Below are 18,760 nucleotides of genomic sequence, written 5' to 3'. Positions count from 1 at the left end.
TACAATAAGTTATTTGATTTGTAAAATAAAGTTTTTTATAATCATGTTGTCACTGAAAAGTAGTGAAATCAATTTGGTTTTTCTTCTTTGGGTCAGCAGGAAGTTCTCTCATTTTCCTCCAGGTAGCTTTTATGACAGATATTAATCATATAGACATGTCTTCTTTTTCAGAGCTACAAAGGCTCAGTGTTCCACAATGCTGGCTTATTCTCTACAAGGTGCCCAGGCAGAATATTAAAAGCAAAACAATTTCATAACACTGTGTGCTTTATGTTACAGGTAAAATCTCAAGACAATCTTATTATCAAGATGAGGTTTTTATAACAAAACCATTCTGATGATCTGTTATCGGTTATAATAGTATTTTGTTGAGTTGGTCAGGGAAGGTTCTTTGGTCCTAGCTCTTACAAGACTCAATGTGTCTAACAGAAGTAGCTGATGGTATGCTCTTTATACTGTAGGTAGAGCAGGAGAGATGAAATCCTCACACCTGATATCTATAGAGCATTTTCAACATTTACAAACTGGATTATCATATTTTACCTCATTTGCTTTCATCTTCAATTTGAGAAACACATTAGAAAGGTAGTTGTTATCTTCATTGAGCAGATTGAGAAATTCAGGCTAGAACGACGGCTTGGCTTGCTAAATTTGAACACAAACTCAAATCCCATGACTCCTAACCCAGATAGTATTTTCATCTACTAGTACTTAATTTGGTTTGTCATTAAATAACAATTACTTTTTCCTTTGATTCATTCCAACTCATCTCACATGCCTCATATGTATTTTCTTTCAGATAAAAAGGACAGAAAAACTGTACACACAGCAGCACATTTCCCCCTACTGACTTCACACACTTTTATTTGCTGAGTCTCATTTGTTTCCACTCTATGACACATACCCCAAAATTTAATTCCTACCAACATAATAACAAAAATCTATTCAGTGAACCAATTCTGAAGTACAGTGGAAAAAATAACTATGTTGTCATGAAAATCATTTTTCTACAACGGATCTTAGTTTCATGTATACACACACATGAAAGTAAAAATACTTGTTTCATAGGGTTGTTGAACAGAGCTCCTGCCAACCATGTACGTGCCCTAGTCAGAACTGGGTAAGTGAAGACAGCTTTCTCTCCAGACATCTTTCCCTTTCCTTCCCTGTCTTCATCCCCAAAGACACCAAGTACTGTTGATTCTATGCCATGAATAGCTCTGTAATTTGTCCCTTTTCCTCCATCTTCACTAATTTTGTCTTAGTTTAGGTCTGTACCATGTTACTGCACTTACTATAAATTATATCCTGTTTCCAGGCTTGTCAATTTCCATTTAACCAGGCTTATGGAGAATGAGTTCCAGTGACAGTTATAACCGCTAAATCCTTGAGTTTCCTGGAGATACCTTCATTCCTCCTTTCCAATGCATCTTTGATGCCTGTGACTACTTCAGGTGGACAGTCTTCATGGGGTACAGATAGTTCTTAACACTCTTTAAACACCTACTATGTTTTACTTCGATGTGCTACTATCTATCAATAACAGTAAAAACCAATCAGAGGTATAAATGGAGGCTAATAGTCTCGAGAGAAGTCAACCAAACTCACTTTTACCAGGGAGCATCTGAAAGGGTGAATCCTAACTTTGCATATATGGAGAAAGTCCTATAAAGTCCCAGTACTCTTTCAGAAAATTTATGTGTCCTCATTGGAAAAGGTCATTCCAGATAGGGTGACTTCATTCCATGAAGATGCCTACTGACGACCCAACTTATTTTACAGGGTATGTTTCCCATGAACTTTTAGCTGTCGCCCATTATAATGTAAGATATTCCCTAAGAAGTGCCTCCTGCAGTGAGATTCCAAGAATATCTGGAATCCAAAGTCTGTTGAAAATGTAACTCCCATAAGTTAGTAGGAATCTGAAAATCCAAAAGTACTTACACCAAAGTTGGTAGCAGCAAATCGATCTGAGGCAGAAACTTGCACGTTTGTTGAAACTGTTGTGTGAGCATAGAAAGCATTTATATTCGCCAACAAGGTGCTCATGACAGCAGGGACGCCAGGGCACATGTATTTAGAAGACAGACATGAAAAGTGCCTACAAGACAAAAACATTAAGCACTCTTAAAACACTAACCAATTAATTCATGTAATAGCACACCCTCTAATGCCAGTGATTAATTCCTTAACTACATCTATGAAAAAGAGCAAAAACTCCTACAATCTCCACTACATGAAAGAGAAAGCAATTTCAGCTTTTAAAAATGTCTCATTCATAAATGGGAGGTGGCTTAATTAGAATCTGATTTGTCCCAGGGATGAGTGCATAATTCAGCTGTGGGAGTGTTGTGTGTACACATCCAAAGTGCAATTTCCAATGGGATCCAGCACTGATGGAAAGCAATTCCACGGGAGTCTCCCCTTCTCCAGCAACTAAGCCGTCACTTACTTCAGTTCCCAAAATGCTCTATTTCAACCAGAATGCCCTTTCGTTCTTGTATTCCTATCACACTGATGAACCAAGAGGCTCTCCTTTATTTCTTTTTTTTTTTTTTTTTTTTTAAGATCTTATTTACTTATTTGACAGAGAGAGATCACAAGTAGGCAGAGAGGCAGGCAGAGAGAGAGGGAGGAAGGAGGCTCACTGTTGAGCAGAGAACCAGATGCGGGGCTCGATCCCAGGACCCTAGGATCATGATCTGAGCAGAAAGCAGAGGCTTTAACCCACTGAGCCACCCAGGTGCCCCGAGACTCTTCTTTCTTTGCAAGCCTACTGAACAAGTGAACTTAACATCTGACTTGAGTCCAGTTTCTAGAATTTTGTCATTAGAATACCTTCCAGAAGCAGTTCTGCTTTCCTGGCATTTTGCTGCAACCAGGATTTAATAAGGCAAATGGATGAATAGTGAGGACAGATTGAATATGCCAGCTCAATGCTTAAAGACCATTTCTTTTAAACCTTAAATAATAGTATCATTCACAGACATCAGAAGCATCCAGTGTTCAGTTCTGTTACTTCTCTCAAGAAAACCTGTTTCATTTGAACTATAACAAAAGAGTTGAAAATTGAAAGCACAGCTTATGATAAAAGTGAGAAGATAAAATACGGAGGAAAGAAATTTTCAGTGTGCGATTTCATGCTATTTTGTTCTCCTATGTCAGTAATTTTTCCTTCACTTAGGCATCTCTGAATTCTATATTACTAAACTCAATCACAGAATGAACAAACATAAGTAAATGCCCTGAATGACACCTCAAAAGAAATGGATAATGGTCCTGGAAATGGTGGCTTCTCTTAGATTTTAGCTATGTCACTCACACAGCTTGTCGCAATACTAGCTGATAAAAATAGGTTTAAGTTTTAAACACGGATCTTTGAGGATTACGAGTAACGAAGCCTGCCGTGGGAGTTGCATGATGTTTTGCTATTTAACCCTAGAAATACATTATCATTGATTGCTTCCTTTAGGTAAATGATACCTACTTTGACTTTATTATACACTAAATTAATTATATCTGTTAAGAATATCACAAATAATATAAAGATATTAAAAACAGAGAGCAAAATCTGTTAACACTATGTATCTTTTTTTTGGGGGGGGCAATTCACAATAATAAAATTTGTTAGACACAAGTTAGAGGTTAAGAGTCATGGAATGTGCAAGACCTAAATGTAATGGTATGGGGGATGACACAAGGAAAATATACATACCTAGGGGGAACAAGAGTTATAGAAACATCAGTTGTCAAAATAAATTGGTAAGAAACTCAAAGACAAGAAGTTTATTATCCTGAACATGCTGTATATATTTAAAGGGATACTGGAGGTCTCCAGGATGAACAATCTTGCTTTTGGTTTAAAAAAAAAAAAAAAGGCATCGGGGCGCCTGGCTGGCTCAGTGGGTTAAAGCCTCTGCCTTAGGCTCAGGTCATGATCCCAGGGTCCTGGAATTAATTGAGCCCGCATCGGGCTCTCTGCTCAGCAGGAAGCCTGCTTCCTCCTCTTTCTCTGCCTACTTCTCTGCCTACTTATGATCTCTGTCTGTCAAATAAATAAATAAAATCTTAAAAAAAAAAAAAAAGGCACCATGTCTCCCTGATGCAGCCGAGTGTTACCTAGTATTTAAATCTGGTAGCTGCCACCTTCTGATTTTTGGTGCCCATGAGATCAGTAACAGTTTAGCAGGGACTTTAAGCAGAAATAATGGACAAACATAATAAATATTCTGAAGGCGCTTCTAGTGTGAATTCTGTAGGTGAAACTGAAAGCCTTATAAGGAAGATGACACAATTATTGAACAATGTTCATTGCTTATAAGCCATCTGAGAGGGAAAATGAGCATAATATGGGGAGATAAATAAGCAAGCTTTGCCTCTTTTACACTTTGAGTTGGTAAACTTAGTGTTTTAATGATGAATGTTTTAATGTTTTAATGATGAAAATGCCCTACAAAATTGTGGCTTTGGGGGCTTTGAGAGATGTAATTTTGAGTTACCTGGTATAACACAATCTTTGCTATGTACTTATCATTATGTTAATACATACTCATAAAATCAGAAAAGCAGTAAAAAATACACTGGTTTTCATACTTTAAAGTTTTCATCAAAAAATAATTCAATTTATAGCTAAATGGTAGGATTATAATACTTTCTCCTATTAGAACTGATTAGAAATAGAATTAGAATTGACTGTATTATTTTTTTATTCTTTAACCTTTCATTTTTTTTGTTTGTTTGTTTTAATTAAAGGCATCTGGCCAGTGTCCTCTCTCTTCAGTAACTACATATTTCTGATCTTTCTGGAAATATTTTTCATGACAGGAATCTAAAGTTGTTTAAAACATGCTCCTGGAATAAAATATGTATACCCTAATAAGAGGACACACATTAAATACTAGTTTTTCAATGCAAGAGAAAGTGCTATTATAGAATTATGTAAAAGTTTTCATGCTATTACAGAGGTATCCACTGGGTAGAGGAAGTCTGGAGGCCCAAAGATGGAAGACGCAGGTTCAAAGCCTGACTGGAGCCCACTGGTGGTAAGTCCACAGAGGAGACATCAGAGGGAAATGTCTGAGTCAAGGTCTTGAGGATTAAAATTCACATAATGGATTTACAGAAGAGTAAAGAGTTTAGTGTCCCTAGAATTTGGTCCAATAAATATATATTTTTTAATATCTTAATTTAATTTTATTTTTTTCAGTGTTCCAAGATTAATTACTTATGCACCACACCCAGTGCTCCATGCAATATGTGCCCTCCTTAATATCCACCACCAGGCTCACCCATCCTCCCATCCCTCTCCCTTCCAAAACCCTCAGTTTGTTTCTCAGAGTCCACAGTCTCTCATGGTTCATCTCCCCCTCCAATTTCCCCAAATTCACTTTTTCTTTCCTTTTCCTAATGCCCTCCATGTTATTCCTTATGCTCCACAAATAAGTGAAACCATATGATAATCGACTTTCTCTGCTTGATTTATTTCACTCAGCATAATCTCCTCCAGTCCCATCCATGTTGATACAAAAGTTGGGTATTCATCCTTTCTGATGGTTGCATCTGGGAAAATTGGACAGCTATGTATAGAAGAATGAAACTAGACAATTCTCTCACACCATACACAAAGATAAACTCAAAATGGATGAAAGACCTCAACGTGAGGCAGGAATCTATCAAAATCCTAGAGGAGAACATAGGCAGTAACCTCTTCGACATCAGCCACAGCAACTTCTTTCAAGACATGGTTCCAAAGGCAAAAGAAACAAAAGCGAAAATGAACTTTTGGGATTTCATCAAGATCATAAGCTTCTGAACAGCAGAGGAAACAGTCAACAAAACAAAGAGGCAACCCATGGAATGGGAGAAGATATTTGCAAATGACACTACAGACAAAGGGCTGATATCCACGATCTATAAAGAACTCCTCAAACTCAACACTCAAAAACAGATAATTACATCAAAAAATGGGCAGAAGACATGAACAGACACTTCTCCAAAGAAGACATACAAATGGCTAACAGACACATGAAAAAATGTTCATCATCATTAGCCATCAGGGAGATTCAAATCAAAACCAAATTGAGATACCACCTTATACCAGTTAGAATGGCCAAAATCAACAAGACAGTAAACAACAAGTATTAGAGAGGATGTGGAGAAAGGGGAACCCTCTTACACTGTTGGTGGGAATGCAAGCTGGTGCAGCCACTTTGGTCTAATAAATATTTATTCTAAGTGTGAGATACTGTGTTAGGCATTGGATATATATTAATGAATCCACTTACAGACAAATGGGAGAATTAGTCACACAAGAAATGTAAAACAATTATGCAAGTGTTATGAGAAAGAAAAGCCAAAGAGAGTGCTAGAAGATTAAGTTGGAGTGTGCATATTGTGCCCTGGTGGGTCTCAAACTGAGACTGGACTAAGAGTTAATGCATGACTCAGAGACAGCCAAACCCAGCATAGTGCTTGCTGTCACTGATACGTTAAAGATGTATTTCAGAGGAATAGAGGAGTAAAAACCAAGGCACAATGGGGAAAAGATATTGTGTGCAGTGAACCCTAGCAATTTTAGGTTGGTAGAGCCCAAATTTCCCAGAGAATACCTTATACTTGGTCTGACCAGAGACAATGTTGGGGGTATGTAGGAGAGTCTCGTGAAATAAGTTAGGCAAGTTGGACCTATTTTCTAGACCAAAGGACTTTTTCACACAAAATTCAAAATCTTAGAGTAAGTTTAAGTAAAAACAGTATCTCCAAGGAACTCCAGCTTTTTACATGGATAGAAAGTACCATCATGAGAGTTGAATTTAAATAGAGTAACTTGGTAGGGAGGAGATTTTAGGAGAATGGGTTTAAAGAAGGTGAGACAGGGGCACCTGGGTGGCTCAGTCAGTTAGGCGTCTTCCTTCGGCTCAGGTCATGATCCCAAGGTCCTGGGATGGAGCCCTGCATCAAGTTCCTTGCTCAGCGGGGAGTCTGTTTCTCCCTCTCCCTCTGACCCTCCCCCCTGCTCATGCTCTCTCTCTCTCTCTCTCTCTCACTCTCTCTCTTAACAGATAAAGTCTTTAAAAAAAAAGAAAGAAAGAAGATGAGACTGAAGAGTCCAGTCAGAAGGATATATAGGGAAGAGATGGAGGCTATCTGAACTACGGTAATAGCTATATGAAATATGAGGGAGGGGATGAATGTGAAAACACTGAGGGAAGAAAAACTGTCAGGACTTGGTGACTGATGAGGACTGAGAAGTAGAGAAGTAGGGAAGAGAAATGGTTAAGTTCCTTGGGGCTTCTGGGTGGCTCAGATAGTTAATCATCTGCCTTTGGCTCAGGTCATGATTTCCAGGTCCTGGGATCGAGCCCCATGCTGGACTCCCAGCTCAGCAGGGAGTCTGCTTCTCTCTCTTCCCCTGCTTATGTGCATGCTCTCTCTCTCTTTCTCTCTCTCAAGTGAATAAATAAAATCTTTAAAAGAGAGAGAGAGAGAGAGATGGTTAGGTTCCAAGATTTCAGTTTGGGTTACTGGTACCTCTGCCAAGTGAACTAGGAATTAAAAAGGAGAAAGGAATTGTAAGGTGGGGCTTAGGTGTTCAGTTGAGTTTAAGCTTAAGGTACTTATAGGGCTTTCACATAGGAATGTGTACCAGGTTACTGGATACCTGAACTGGACACTTGGATCGGGGTGGAGGGGGTCACCAGCATGTCAGCATCAGTCAAAACCATGAGAAACAATAAGATCATCCTGGAAGATTACGTAGCATGATGAGAGAAATGCCAGGGTTTAGAGCCTGGGAAACACCAATATATGAGACTATTGAAAGGAAAAAAAGGGGGGGGATTCTATGATTGGGGCCAAAGGAGGGGGGGAACAGATGGGATCAGGGAAACCATGAGAATGGGAGGTTTTCAGGTAAAGAATAAATGATGCTGTTAGGTACAGTGAGAAAGTCTTTTAAGGACAGAAAGTAGACTATTGGACTTGACAAATACACTTTACCATGACCTTAACAAGATCAATGTTAGTGGAATGACAGGAGTTTGCAGTAAGAGTAAATAGGATGAAAAGTGGGTAGGTGCTGGGGGTGACCAAGGTAAGTGGGTCAAGGCCACATTCTGCTGGTTTCCAGCTAAGGGGTTTTCACATCTCACGTGGATTATTTGGAGTTGTGGAGATTTTTGCAGAGGCAACTGACATTATCAGACAAATTTAGAAAGATGACTCCAGAGTGGTGTAAAGATAAATTGAAATGAGTAGGTACTGGAAGCAGAATAAAAACAATTGAGGAAGATATAGAAGTAAAAATGATACTTCTGTCCTGCTTCCCAAATGATGAAGTACTTCATCATTCTGGAACAAAATAATCTTGAGGTAATCTAAAACTCATAGAATCACACAGTTTCTGACCTCCAAGATATAAAACCTTGAATATTTCTCTGAAACCTAAAGTTTCTAACAAAATAATTTTGAACTTGCTTTTACTCATTATATCTGAAAATTTATTATGACCTCTGAAAATATGGACACCAGCTTGGTGCCCCACCAAGAACAGTACAGGAATTCCATGTAAAATACGTAACTTTAGGTAGGTTATGTTTTTGCTTTGTTTTGCCAGTGCTTTTGAAGTCTGGCTCTCTCCCTGTATTTGCTGTAATTAAATATTTATTTTCCTTTTCTAATTTTCTTCTTTTTTAAAGATTTATTTCTTTGATTGAGAGAGAGTGTGCATGGGGGACAGGGGCAGTGGCAGAAAGAGAGGGAGAATCCCAAGCAGGCTCCCCTTTGAGTGCAGAGCCCCTTGTGGGGCTCAGTCTCATGAGACTAAGGTCACGGCATGAGCTGAAACCAAGTGTCAGATGTTTAACCAACTTGTCCACCCAGGCGCCCCTCTAATTTTTTTTTCCTTCTTAAGGTCACAGAACAAGTAAGGTGATTCAGGACTGGAGCTCAGGCAATGTAAGTTTAAAACCATCTCTCTTAAGCACTAGGTATCTTTCTCTTAATTTATCCTCCTCCTTATCTCTTCAATGTTGTATATTACTGGCACATGTATCTGGTCCTTTCAGCATGTGTCTAGTACATGCTTTGTTATCTCAGCTTATTCAGCCTGCCTCTAGCATAGTGTTTTCTTGTACAAGGGAGATGACCGATGTTTATTAATGAAAACAAAAACCATGTGAGCCAAATGTATTTATGTAGAATTAGAGTGTAGTTTGTTACCTTGAGTAAAACAGTTTATCAAAACAGATAATTGCTTTAAAAACATTTGTTGAAGTACATAACGGTTAATAGTAATGATGACAATAACTTTGAAGGTTAACAGCATTCTGCTTATAACTGCTATATATTTTAAATTTTCCAGAGCATTAGGCATATATTCATCTTAGAGGATAGACAGAAATACTTTGCTTTCTGATTTTAATTTAACTGAGATAATTTCTGGGGTATGATTGGAGGTAGCTAGCTATATGTGATTCACCCCTTGAAACTTTCCATGGAAATATCTGAGAAAAATAAAAAAGAATGTCAAGTCATAAAAGCACTAGACATTAGAGTACCAATCAAAGATTTCCTGGTATCTTTAGATTAGGAAAAGATACTTTTCCTAAGTAGACTTAGCCTAACTCTAGGGCAGCTGGCTAGGTTGAGAGATGTTTAGTGGCTGACTAGTGTGTCTAAACTCCTAAAATATTAACCTGACTAGAGAGGAAATGGGAGGATATTTCTAGCAATCATACACTGTTTACCCCGTATCTAAGACTGGGGCCGAGACTGCTGGCCAGCAGGCTGTCAATCACTCCCTATTCCATGCTAATGGCTTCTCAAGGCCCTAAAGAGCTCTCTCTTGTTTCTCACACCTACTCACTCTATATCCATTAAAGAGTATACAAATCCCAAGACTGCAATACAGCTTGTGTAATAGGGACTAGGTAATAGGATTTGAAGCTTGTTAGAAAAAAGGCCTGGAAGAACACTGGGAACAGTATATCCTGGGGATTATACATAATCTTTAATGTTTTACTTCCAGTAAGACAAGAGTTCACAGTTTGTTTAGATTATCCGGCGGTGGGGGGGTGGGGGGGTGGAAAATCCAGTTTTTATATATGCAGAATCCACCAAAAAGAACAGGTAAGTATCTTTTCCCAGTCTAAAGGAGAGCTGCATTTAAATAAAGTCATGGGTAACGGTGGAACATTTTTAGACGCTTGGCTTCCAGTTTAAGGTCTTTAGGTGACTGCTGACAATACCTAGGTGGTCAAAAAAATACGGATTCAAAGGAACCCTGTAAGTTGCCAAACAAGAAAGATGCAAACATCTTTACATATTATTTTAATATATAAAAGTATTTTTAAAAAGTATATAATCCATATCATTCTTTAAAATACTATTAAACAAGATTTTTACAGAAGAAGTCAACAACAAACCACACGTAAAATGTTTTTTCTTTCAAAGTTTATCATAAACCTTACCAGTTTCTGGTTAATGTGTAGATGCAAAAAAATCACTATCAAATTACTATAAAATAGATACCACTTTGATTTCACTAAATGAAATATATTGAGATTTAATTTTGAAGATATTAATGGAATGATTTTTCACTCATAACTTCCTAAAGCAAAATACAGAGCCGAGAACAGGGATGTGAAAACCAAAGGAGAACAATGAGAAAAACTCACTATTTCATGTAATGCTACTTTTCATTCCATAAGAACTTTACATCAGTGTAAATATCAAATTAACCTCATAATGGTGTTTTTCTTGTGAGCTAATTAAAATTGTGAGTAATAAAATTTTCATTGTCTGGTAAAAGTAAGAAGGTAAATAGATTAAAGTCATAAATATGGTCCTCCTTAATTTGGTCAGAATTAAATTGAACATGTCTCAATATATCTAAAAATTAAAGATACAATAATTGTCACTTCTTAACACTTACATTAAAATGGTCTTCTTAAAACTAGTGACTCTGGAGTTAACTGCGAGTTGAAATACTAATATTAAAAGTTAAAGCATTTGGGGAAAAAAAAGTTTAAGCATTTGTTAGTGACTTTTAAAATAAAACATTAAAATTCAGAATTTCCAAGTCACTCTTATGTATATCAACTTTTCCCTGGCTAGTAAAAAATACCTGTCTTCTTTTTTTATTTCTCTCTCTCTCTTTTTTTTTTTGAGAGTCGGTAGAGACGGGGAGAATCTTAAGCGAGCTCCACACCTGGCACAGAGCCAGATGAGGGGCCAATCTCACAACCTTGAGATCATGACCTGAACTGAAATCAAGAGTCCGACCCTTAACCAACTGAGCCATCCAGGCGCGCCTGTCCTTTTCTAGAAACTGTGATGAGGATCATGGTAAATCACAGCTGGTATATCTTGGTACCAAGTAATAGTCTACACTGAACTTGCCATTTCACATTCCCTTTTAACATAAATGGTAAATGATGAGGCAGTCAATATAATCAAGAAAATAGTAAGCATCAAAGTACACATTTCTCAGATGATGGAAAGAAAAAAAGAGAGACTTAAATTTTAAAGAAGGCTAAGTATTAATCAGAGTTAGTGGCTACATTTCTTCTTCTTCTTTTTTTTAAAGATTTTATTTATTTATTTGACACACAGAGATCACAAGCAGGCAGAGTGGCAGGCAGAGAGAGAAGAGGAAGCAGGCTCCCCACTGAGCAGAGAGCCTGATGCAGGGTCCATCCCAGGACCCTGGGATCATGACCCGAGCTGAAGGCACAGGCTTTAACCCACTGAGCCACCCAGGCGCCCCAACACTTCTTGAAAACCTTGAAAAAACAGTCAGCAAATTGCTTTTCTGGTGTGTGGGGCAGAAAGAGGGATTCTGGGTGGCTAATTTAGAGTTATAGGTACTATGGCATAGGCATGATTCGCTCTAATCCTAGCTCTTAGAAAAGTAACTTTATCACTCCTAGATTCAGTTTCTCCATCTTTGAAGTGAAAAGATCTAATCCTTCCAAGCTTTAACATGCTATGCATCTCTGAACACAGATAATTGGTTGTGTCCAGACATAAACATTACTTCCTCCCACCATCAACATCTGATTCTATCGGAGCCCCTGGTTAATAAGGATAGCCAGAAAGCAGGGGACAAGGGAGTCATCAACAGGCATCCTTTGCTCCTTGGGAATTACCAGCTAACAGACTTCTACATAGTCTTCAATTTGCAAAGCACATTCTTCTAACTTTATGTGCATCTCTTCTTTATGTGTGGTTATTGCCAAGGTGAAGTTTCTTGCTTCTAAGCATCTCCTGAAAATCAATTCCTTCTAAAAGCTGTAGTTTCAATAGTTTCAATGCTACTTATATTGTTGTAGGACCGAGAGGGAAAATGGGATTTAAAGTACAATTAGCAATTTAAAAGGACTGAAGAGTACCTTACAGAAAATCACCCCTTCAAAAAGTACACCTTCAAACAAAAGAAGCCCACAAGTACTATTGTAATCTCTGAAAATGCTAACATTTCCCAACACAGGTACAACTGAAAACAATGGATTAATAATGTTTAAATCCTCTGACTTTTCTTTTTTGAAGAAAATGGGGTTAGTGTCAAACCAATTTAACAAATGGAATTTCGGCTTCATGTCAAAAGTTAAAGTAACAAACTCAAAAAGATGATGCTTAAATTGGCAGTCGTAAGATAGTTACTGGCATGTTTTTAGCTAACGCAATCGCCAAAACATAATCAAGCATTAATTCTCAAATATTATTGGCAAAACGTTGAGAAGTCATGTGTATTTCAAATTATACATCCAGATTCAGGTCACTTGTTATTGTTTTGTAGGTATCACGATGGGGCTGGGGTGAGGGACAGGGAAGGATAATCATCTAACTCATGCCTTTTCAGGGACAATTGTCCCCAATCACATCCTCTTGTGGTTTTCAAGGGGTCCAAATGCCTTTAATTCAAAAGATTTAAAGATCAGTTGTTGCTTTTTTGTTTTTCTTTTTATTTTTTATAAAAATACAAGCAGGGTGATTGGAAGGGAGCACCATAAAGACAACAGTAATTTCTAGATCCTTTGGGGATTTCAGAGAAACAATATAAGGTGAAGGGAAAGACTATCTGTATTCTAATGTTAGAAATATACTAAAACAGTATTTATCACATTTGCTCCCTAAAAGTCAAATTTGCATGCATTTCAGCGATTACATACATGCTTGTCACTAAAGAGGGGGTCAAACACTTAAGGATCCACTTCTGGCGAAAAGCATCATAACTTTTCACAGATGCTACGGATTGCTGGAACTCAACTACAGAGGTTTAGAGTGTGAGGGCAGTGATGGGAGACAGGAAGGCAACAAAATGCATAGGGTTTGGGGGAGGGGTGGGAGGTAAAGAGTAAGTAAGGCTGGGACCCCCGGTTTACCATCAGCTTTCTCTGACACCTCTCCACATCTGTGCCTGGATTTAGTCCCTTCATGTCTATGTTCTTGCAGGACCCATGTATACCTCTATTACACGGTCTTGCTATTAAATTTCTTCTTCCTCTTTGCTCTAGATTAGGAGCTCACTGAAGCAAGAGAGATCTTTTACTGCTGTATCCCCATGCACTGTATAAGTCCTCATACTTAAATGCTCAGAATGTCTATCGAATAAATGAATCGTATTTTCTGGAATGGGGACTCCACCAGAGACTGGATCTTGACTTCTTGTTTGCTGATGTATTCTTAGTGCCTAAAAAACTTCTTGGCACATGGTAGGCCCTCGGTAAATATTTCTTACAGGAATGAGTGATTCACTCATCAATGAAGCAGCACTTTCCTTAGAAAGCAGGCTCATGGCTCAAGCAGCTGAAATAGACAAGTGCCTTTAAAATGAACTATATCCTGGGGCGCCTGGGTGGCTCAGTGGGTTAAGCTGCTGCTTTCGGCTCAGGTCATGATCTCAGGGTCCTGGGATCGAGTCCCGCATCGGGACTCTCTGCGTTGGGCTCTCTGCTTAGCAGGGAGCCTGCTTCCCTCTCTCTCTCTCTGCCTGCCTCTCTGCCTACTTGTGATCTCTCTTTGTCAAATAAATAAATAAAATCCTTAAAAAAAATAAATAAAATAAAATGAACTATATCCCAATAGTTCTAGTTCGAATGTAAGTTCAATTAAGAGGGCCAGTACCAAAGTAAAGGTTGTTTTTTAAGGACATCAAGGTGAAAAACACTGACTAAATGCTTTTCTCACTTGGTAGTAGAGTTGCATGTCCATAGTCTAAGGAAATCTCAGATTCTGTGAGATGCCTAAGGCTTCATTTTACCATAAATTTAAAACTCAGTTAAAATGCATTTGTTTGACAGAAATCACCTCTAGAGGACAATTTCATCTCTGATGCTGACATGGAATTCCCTGCATATATTTAGGGGTGAATAGCAAGTCTGTCAGAATGTTTTCAAGAGCATTTACGTTTGCATTGATAGATGAAAAGCATGAAGGACTCCCAAAATTCTCATGAAAAAAATAAACTCCATGACCAGCATCATGGTTGCAAAATACGTAAAATGGTGTGCTTCTTTGGAAAGGAAACAGACTCTCATTCTTGCTATCATATATTGGAAAATTGCTTTTTTGTTGTTGTTGTTGTTTGTTTTGTTTTGTTTTGTTTTGTTTTGTTTTTTAAGATGGATTTACTATGTGGGAGCAAATCCTCCTGGTCCTTGATCAATCGGCTGTCCAAACAGGAAAATTGTAATCCCTTTTCTCCTCCCTCATGAATGTCCCAAAACAAAGAGTCATTTTTATGCAACAAATTGGGCCAATAAATTGTGCCCTTATAGAAAATGTTTTGTGGTAAAAGGAGAGAGATTACAGTAAGCAAGAGGTACCTTAGAGGACTGGGAAGTTCAGTATTAATGTTCAGATTACTTACCAGCAAAATAGATTCAGCCTCCTTCTTATGAGGAGAAATACACAAGAGGAAAACGTAATAATGTACAACCAGAGTCTCTGGCTTAATACACACTTCCCCTTTATTTCTGCTCCAAATCCATCTTCAAAGAGATGGGAGTACGCTTAAAAGGAACCAGGCAATCTCTACTAAAAACAGGAAGAGTATGAGGTTACCTGGGGATTTGGCTAAGCATAAGTAGGCTTTAAATATCAAAAGAAACTGAGTTTTGACTTTTTTTCTGATCAAATCATATCTAGGAAAGCCCACAAAATTTAAGCCGTTTTGTCCTTTCCTAATTTTGTAAATGCCCTTCCTATGTAGACAGGACGTCTGTTTCTTCCTTGAAGCTGAGTTCCCCAACTTTGTGTTTTTAAAATTAAGGGAAATACTTCTAAGGTAAGTTTGACATACTTAGTTCTAGGTTTTGCTGTTGTTGCTTGGTTGGTTTTCTGGATCCCCGGAAGTCAAGTTTCAAGACAACAGGAAAATACTACCGATCCAAAAGGCAACCAATTTAAATTTGAAGATATAGCTGGTTATTTATAAATTCCTTTTTAAAAAATGTGTTATTCATTGGCCAACAATCAGTTAGGAATCAATTTACAATTTAGCTGCAAGAGAATCACTTGGAAAATATGGTTAAAAAAAAAAATCCCTACATGATCTCATTGATATGAGGAATTTGGGAAACAAGACAGAGGATAATAGGGGAAGGGAGGGGAAAATGAAACAAGTTGAAACCAGAGAAAGAGACAAACCATAAGAGACTCTTAATCTCAGGAAACAAACTGAGGGTTGCTGGAGGGAGAGGGGTGGAGGGATGCGATGGCTGGGTGACGGACACTGGGAGGGTACGTGCTATGGTGAGGGGGGGGAAATCCCTGAAATTTACATTTCAACGGCTAACAGAAGAATGTCAGTACTCTGATATTTCTCCAAATTATCGTAAATTATCAATCAATATGATATGCTCTAAAACACTAAAGTAAAATAGATACCAATACCAGCTTAATCTTTCAAATTTCATTTTGCATGCTTTTGACAAGTGTGAACTTTTTTTTTTTTTTTTAAGATTTATTTATCTAAAAGAGAGAGATTGAGAGAGAATATACATGAGTTTGGGGAGAGGGAGAGAGAGAGAATCCCAAGGAGACTCCCCACTGTGTGTGGAGTCCTATGCTGGGCTGGATCTCAAGACCCAGAGACCCTGACTTGAGCCAAAACCAAGAGCAGGACACTTAATTGACTGAGCCACCCAGGAGCCCTGGCAACTGTGAACTTCTGATGTGAAGAAATATGCCATGGGAAGTGGAGAATAAACAATTTCTGCTTCCGATGCATTCAATTAAAAATATGTACTGAGTTTCTATCATGCACCTAGAATTTTTTTTTTAAAGATTTTATTTATTTATTTGATAGAGATCACAAGTAGGCAGAGAGGCAGGCAGAGAGAGAGAGAGGAGGAAGCAGGCTCCCTGCAGAGCAGAGAGCCCGATGCGGGACTCGAAACCAGGACCCTGAGATCATGACCTGAGCTGAAGGCAGAGGCTTAACCCACTGAGCCACCCAGGCGCCCAAGAATTTTTTATAAGGCAGTAATAAAACTGATGGCTGTTGGATTCAAGATATCAGTTTGTAAATCTTTGAACAGAACTCAAGTGCCCCGTGACACCACTCTGCCATCTCTCAAACTAGATTACACAAGTAATTGTAATATTAACATATTGATATAAAATGGTTACAGGTATATTTTTCTATAAAAACTATTTCAACAACTAATGATCATCCATGAAGAGTAAATGAAGAGATCATATTTATATTGGCAGCCAAACTTTTTAGGAGTTAACAGACTGTCAAACAACAGGAATATTTTTTATTCTGGTGAGAATATAAAATTTGTACTGCCAAAGCAAAATTGCACTGGACACAATGAAATAGGCCAGGAAAATTTTATTCAAGGGTGTGCAGTAGGGAAGATAAATCAGAACTCAGTCTGAACTCAACTCCACTGAAATAACAGATGGGGACATTTTTGAACTGGAAGGGGAAAGGATGGACAGTTTTACAACCTGGAGTTGGGGGAATCACAGTCACCTGTGTTTGCTAATTGGCATTATCCCCCCAAAAAGATAAACTTTCTCTTATAGTCATGACCCAAGACAGTATTACAACTTAGATCAAGGCACCTGTCCAAATTAGGCTCCTACCCTCCAACAGAGACTGGGAGACAGGGATCTATACTGCTTGATGACTGCATTTGAGAGGGATGCCTGTGCCAGGTCCTTGAGAAAGCTACTCCTTGGTTAAAACTGGCAAGAGGCTTTCAAAAAATTACAATTCAAAGAATTTACCATTATAAGTTTTCTAAAGTAAATGCTGTAAAAAAAGGGAAGTCAGTGACCTCTGGGTTTAAGCCTTCTGGATTTTGTAAGGGCCAAGTGTGAGAGGGAGGTCAGGAGCCTAGGGGCAAGTAACAAATCTGTCTAAAGTTTTATCAAGTTGAGGGAAATGTTAAGGCCATCTTGGTCAGTGCTCAAAGCTTAAAGTAACATACAATAAATAAAAATATCATTATGAGGGGCACCTAGGTGCCTCAGATGGTTAAGCATCTGCCTTCGCCTCAGGTCATGATCTCCAGGTGCTGAGATCGAGCCCCACGTTGGGCCCCCTGTTCAGCAGGGAATCTGCTTCTCCTTCTCCCTCTGTCTCTCTCCGTGTTGTGCTCTGTCTTTATCTCCCCCTCAACTGAATAAAAAATAAATACATGAAAATATCAGTATCAAATCAAATACATAACCAGAAGTAGATAGAGTTGATCCTTAAATAATACAGGGGTTAGGGTCACTGACCCCTACATAGTCAAAAATCCACATATAACTTTGGACTCCCCCAAATCTTAACTAGTAGCATACTATTGACTGTGACATACACATTATTTACCAGTCACATAAATAGTCTTAAACATGTATTTTCTGGGTGATATATATTATATGTATTCTTAGAGTAAGATAGAGAAGAGAAAGCATTAAGAAAATCGTAAGGAAGAGAAAAAAATACATTTGCACTACTGTAAAAAATCTACAATCTGTAAGTAGACCCACAATAGTCAGAACCCTTGGTGTTCAAAGGTCAACTACATAATCTACTGTATTTTATTATCATCAAAGTACATTGCTCAAATTATTACCAAAAAAAGAAGACACTTTTTCCCCTTATGCCTATCTACCCTGCTTTCACTCTTTAGACCAGCAGTTGGCAATCTAAGGCCACAGCCAAACCCACCCCATAGTCTGTTTTTAAAATAAAGTTTTAACAGTACATGGTCATGCCCATTTGTTTACTTAATATCTATGGCTGCCTTTGCACTTGGAGTGCAGTGATGCAGTTGTGACAGAGACTGTAGGACACACAAAGCTGAAAATACTTGCTATATGGCCCTTCATAATTATGGGCCCACATGCAGGTCACTTGGTACGGAAGTAGCCACAAATATTTTCTTGTTACTGTTTACTTAGGTTAAAGATAAGAAAAAAAATACAAATGATAAAATGAATGAAGGATGATCTTCCTCTTTTCAGCTTTTAACCTTTTTCTATGTTAACGTGATTATGCTTCTCAGAATATCAGAAATGTGGCAAAGAAGTAACGTGATATCAGCTCACAGAGATATTTTGGAATAAATTTAACTTGATCATTTCTTTTACTGATAATTTTTCCAGAAGCAGACTTCTCATTGCTGTTGTTTTACTGTTGTCTTTTTTAAAATAGCTCCTTTTCGATAGAACAGTTTGTTTATTTTAACTCTTAATCGTAGTTGCATTTTTATTTGTGCTTAATTTGATATGAGATATTCTGAGTTATAGCCAA

At 38.0% G+C, this 18,760-nt stretch overlaps 1 protein-coding gene across 1 annotated transcript in view; it reads right to left on the bottom strand.

The window, feature by feature from the left end:
* UNC13C (unc-13 homolog C) overlaps positions 1-18,760 on the bottom strand; it is a gene marked incomplete at both ends in the record, with an annotated part of 558,183 nt that overhangs the window by 276,022 nt on the left and 263,401 nt on the right. The window contains one exon of the mRNA XM_080807399.1: positions 1,945-2,101. Coding sequence (XP_080663525.1) covers positions 1,945-2,101 — 157 coding nt within the window. The remainder of the gene's footprint in view (positions 1-1,944; positions 2,102-18,760) is intronic.

The sequence above is a fragment of the Martes martes genome (genome assembly GCF_963455335.1).
Source record: "Martes martes genome assembly, chromosome: 7".
NCBI lineage: Eukaryota > Metazoa > Chordata > Mammalia > Carnivora > Mustelidae > Martes > Martes martes.
Note: the sequence above shows the minus strand (reverse complement) of the source record. Positions and strands in the feature narration are given on the sequence as shown.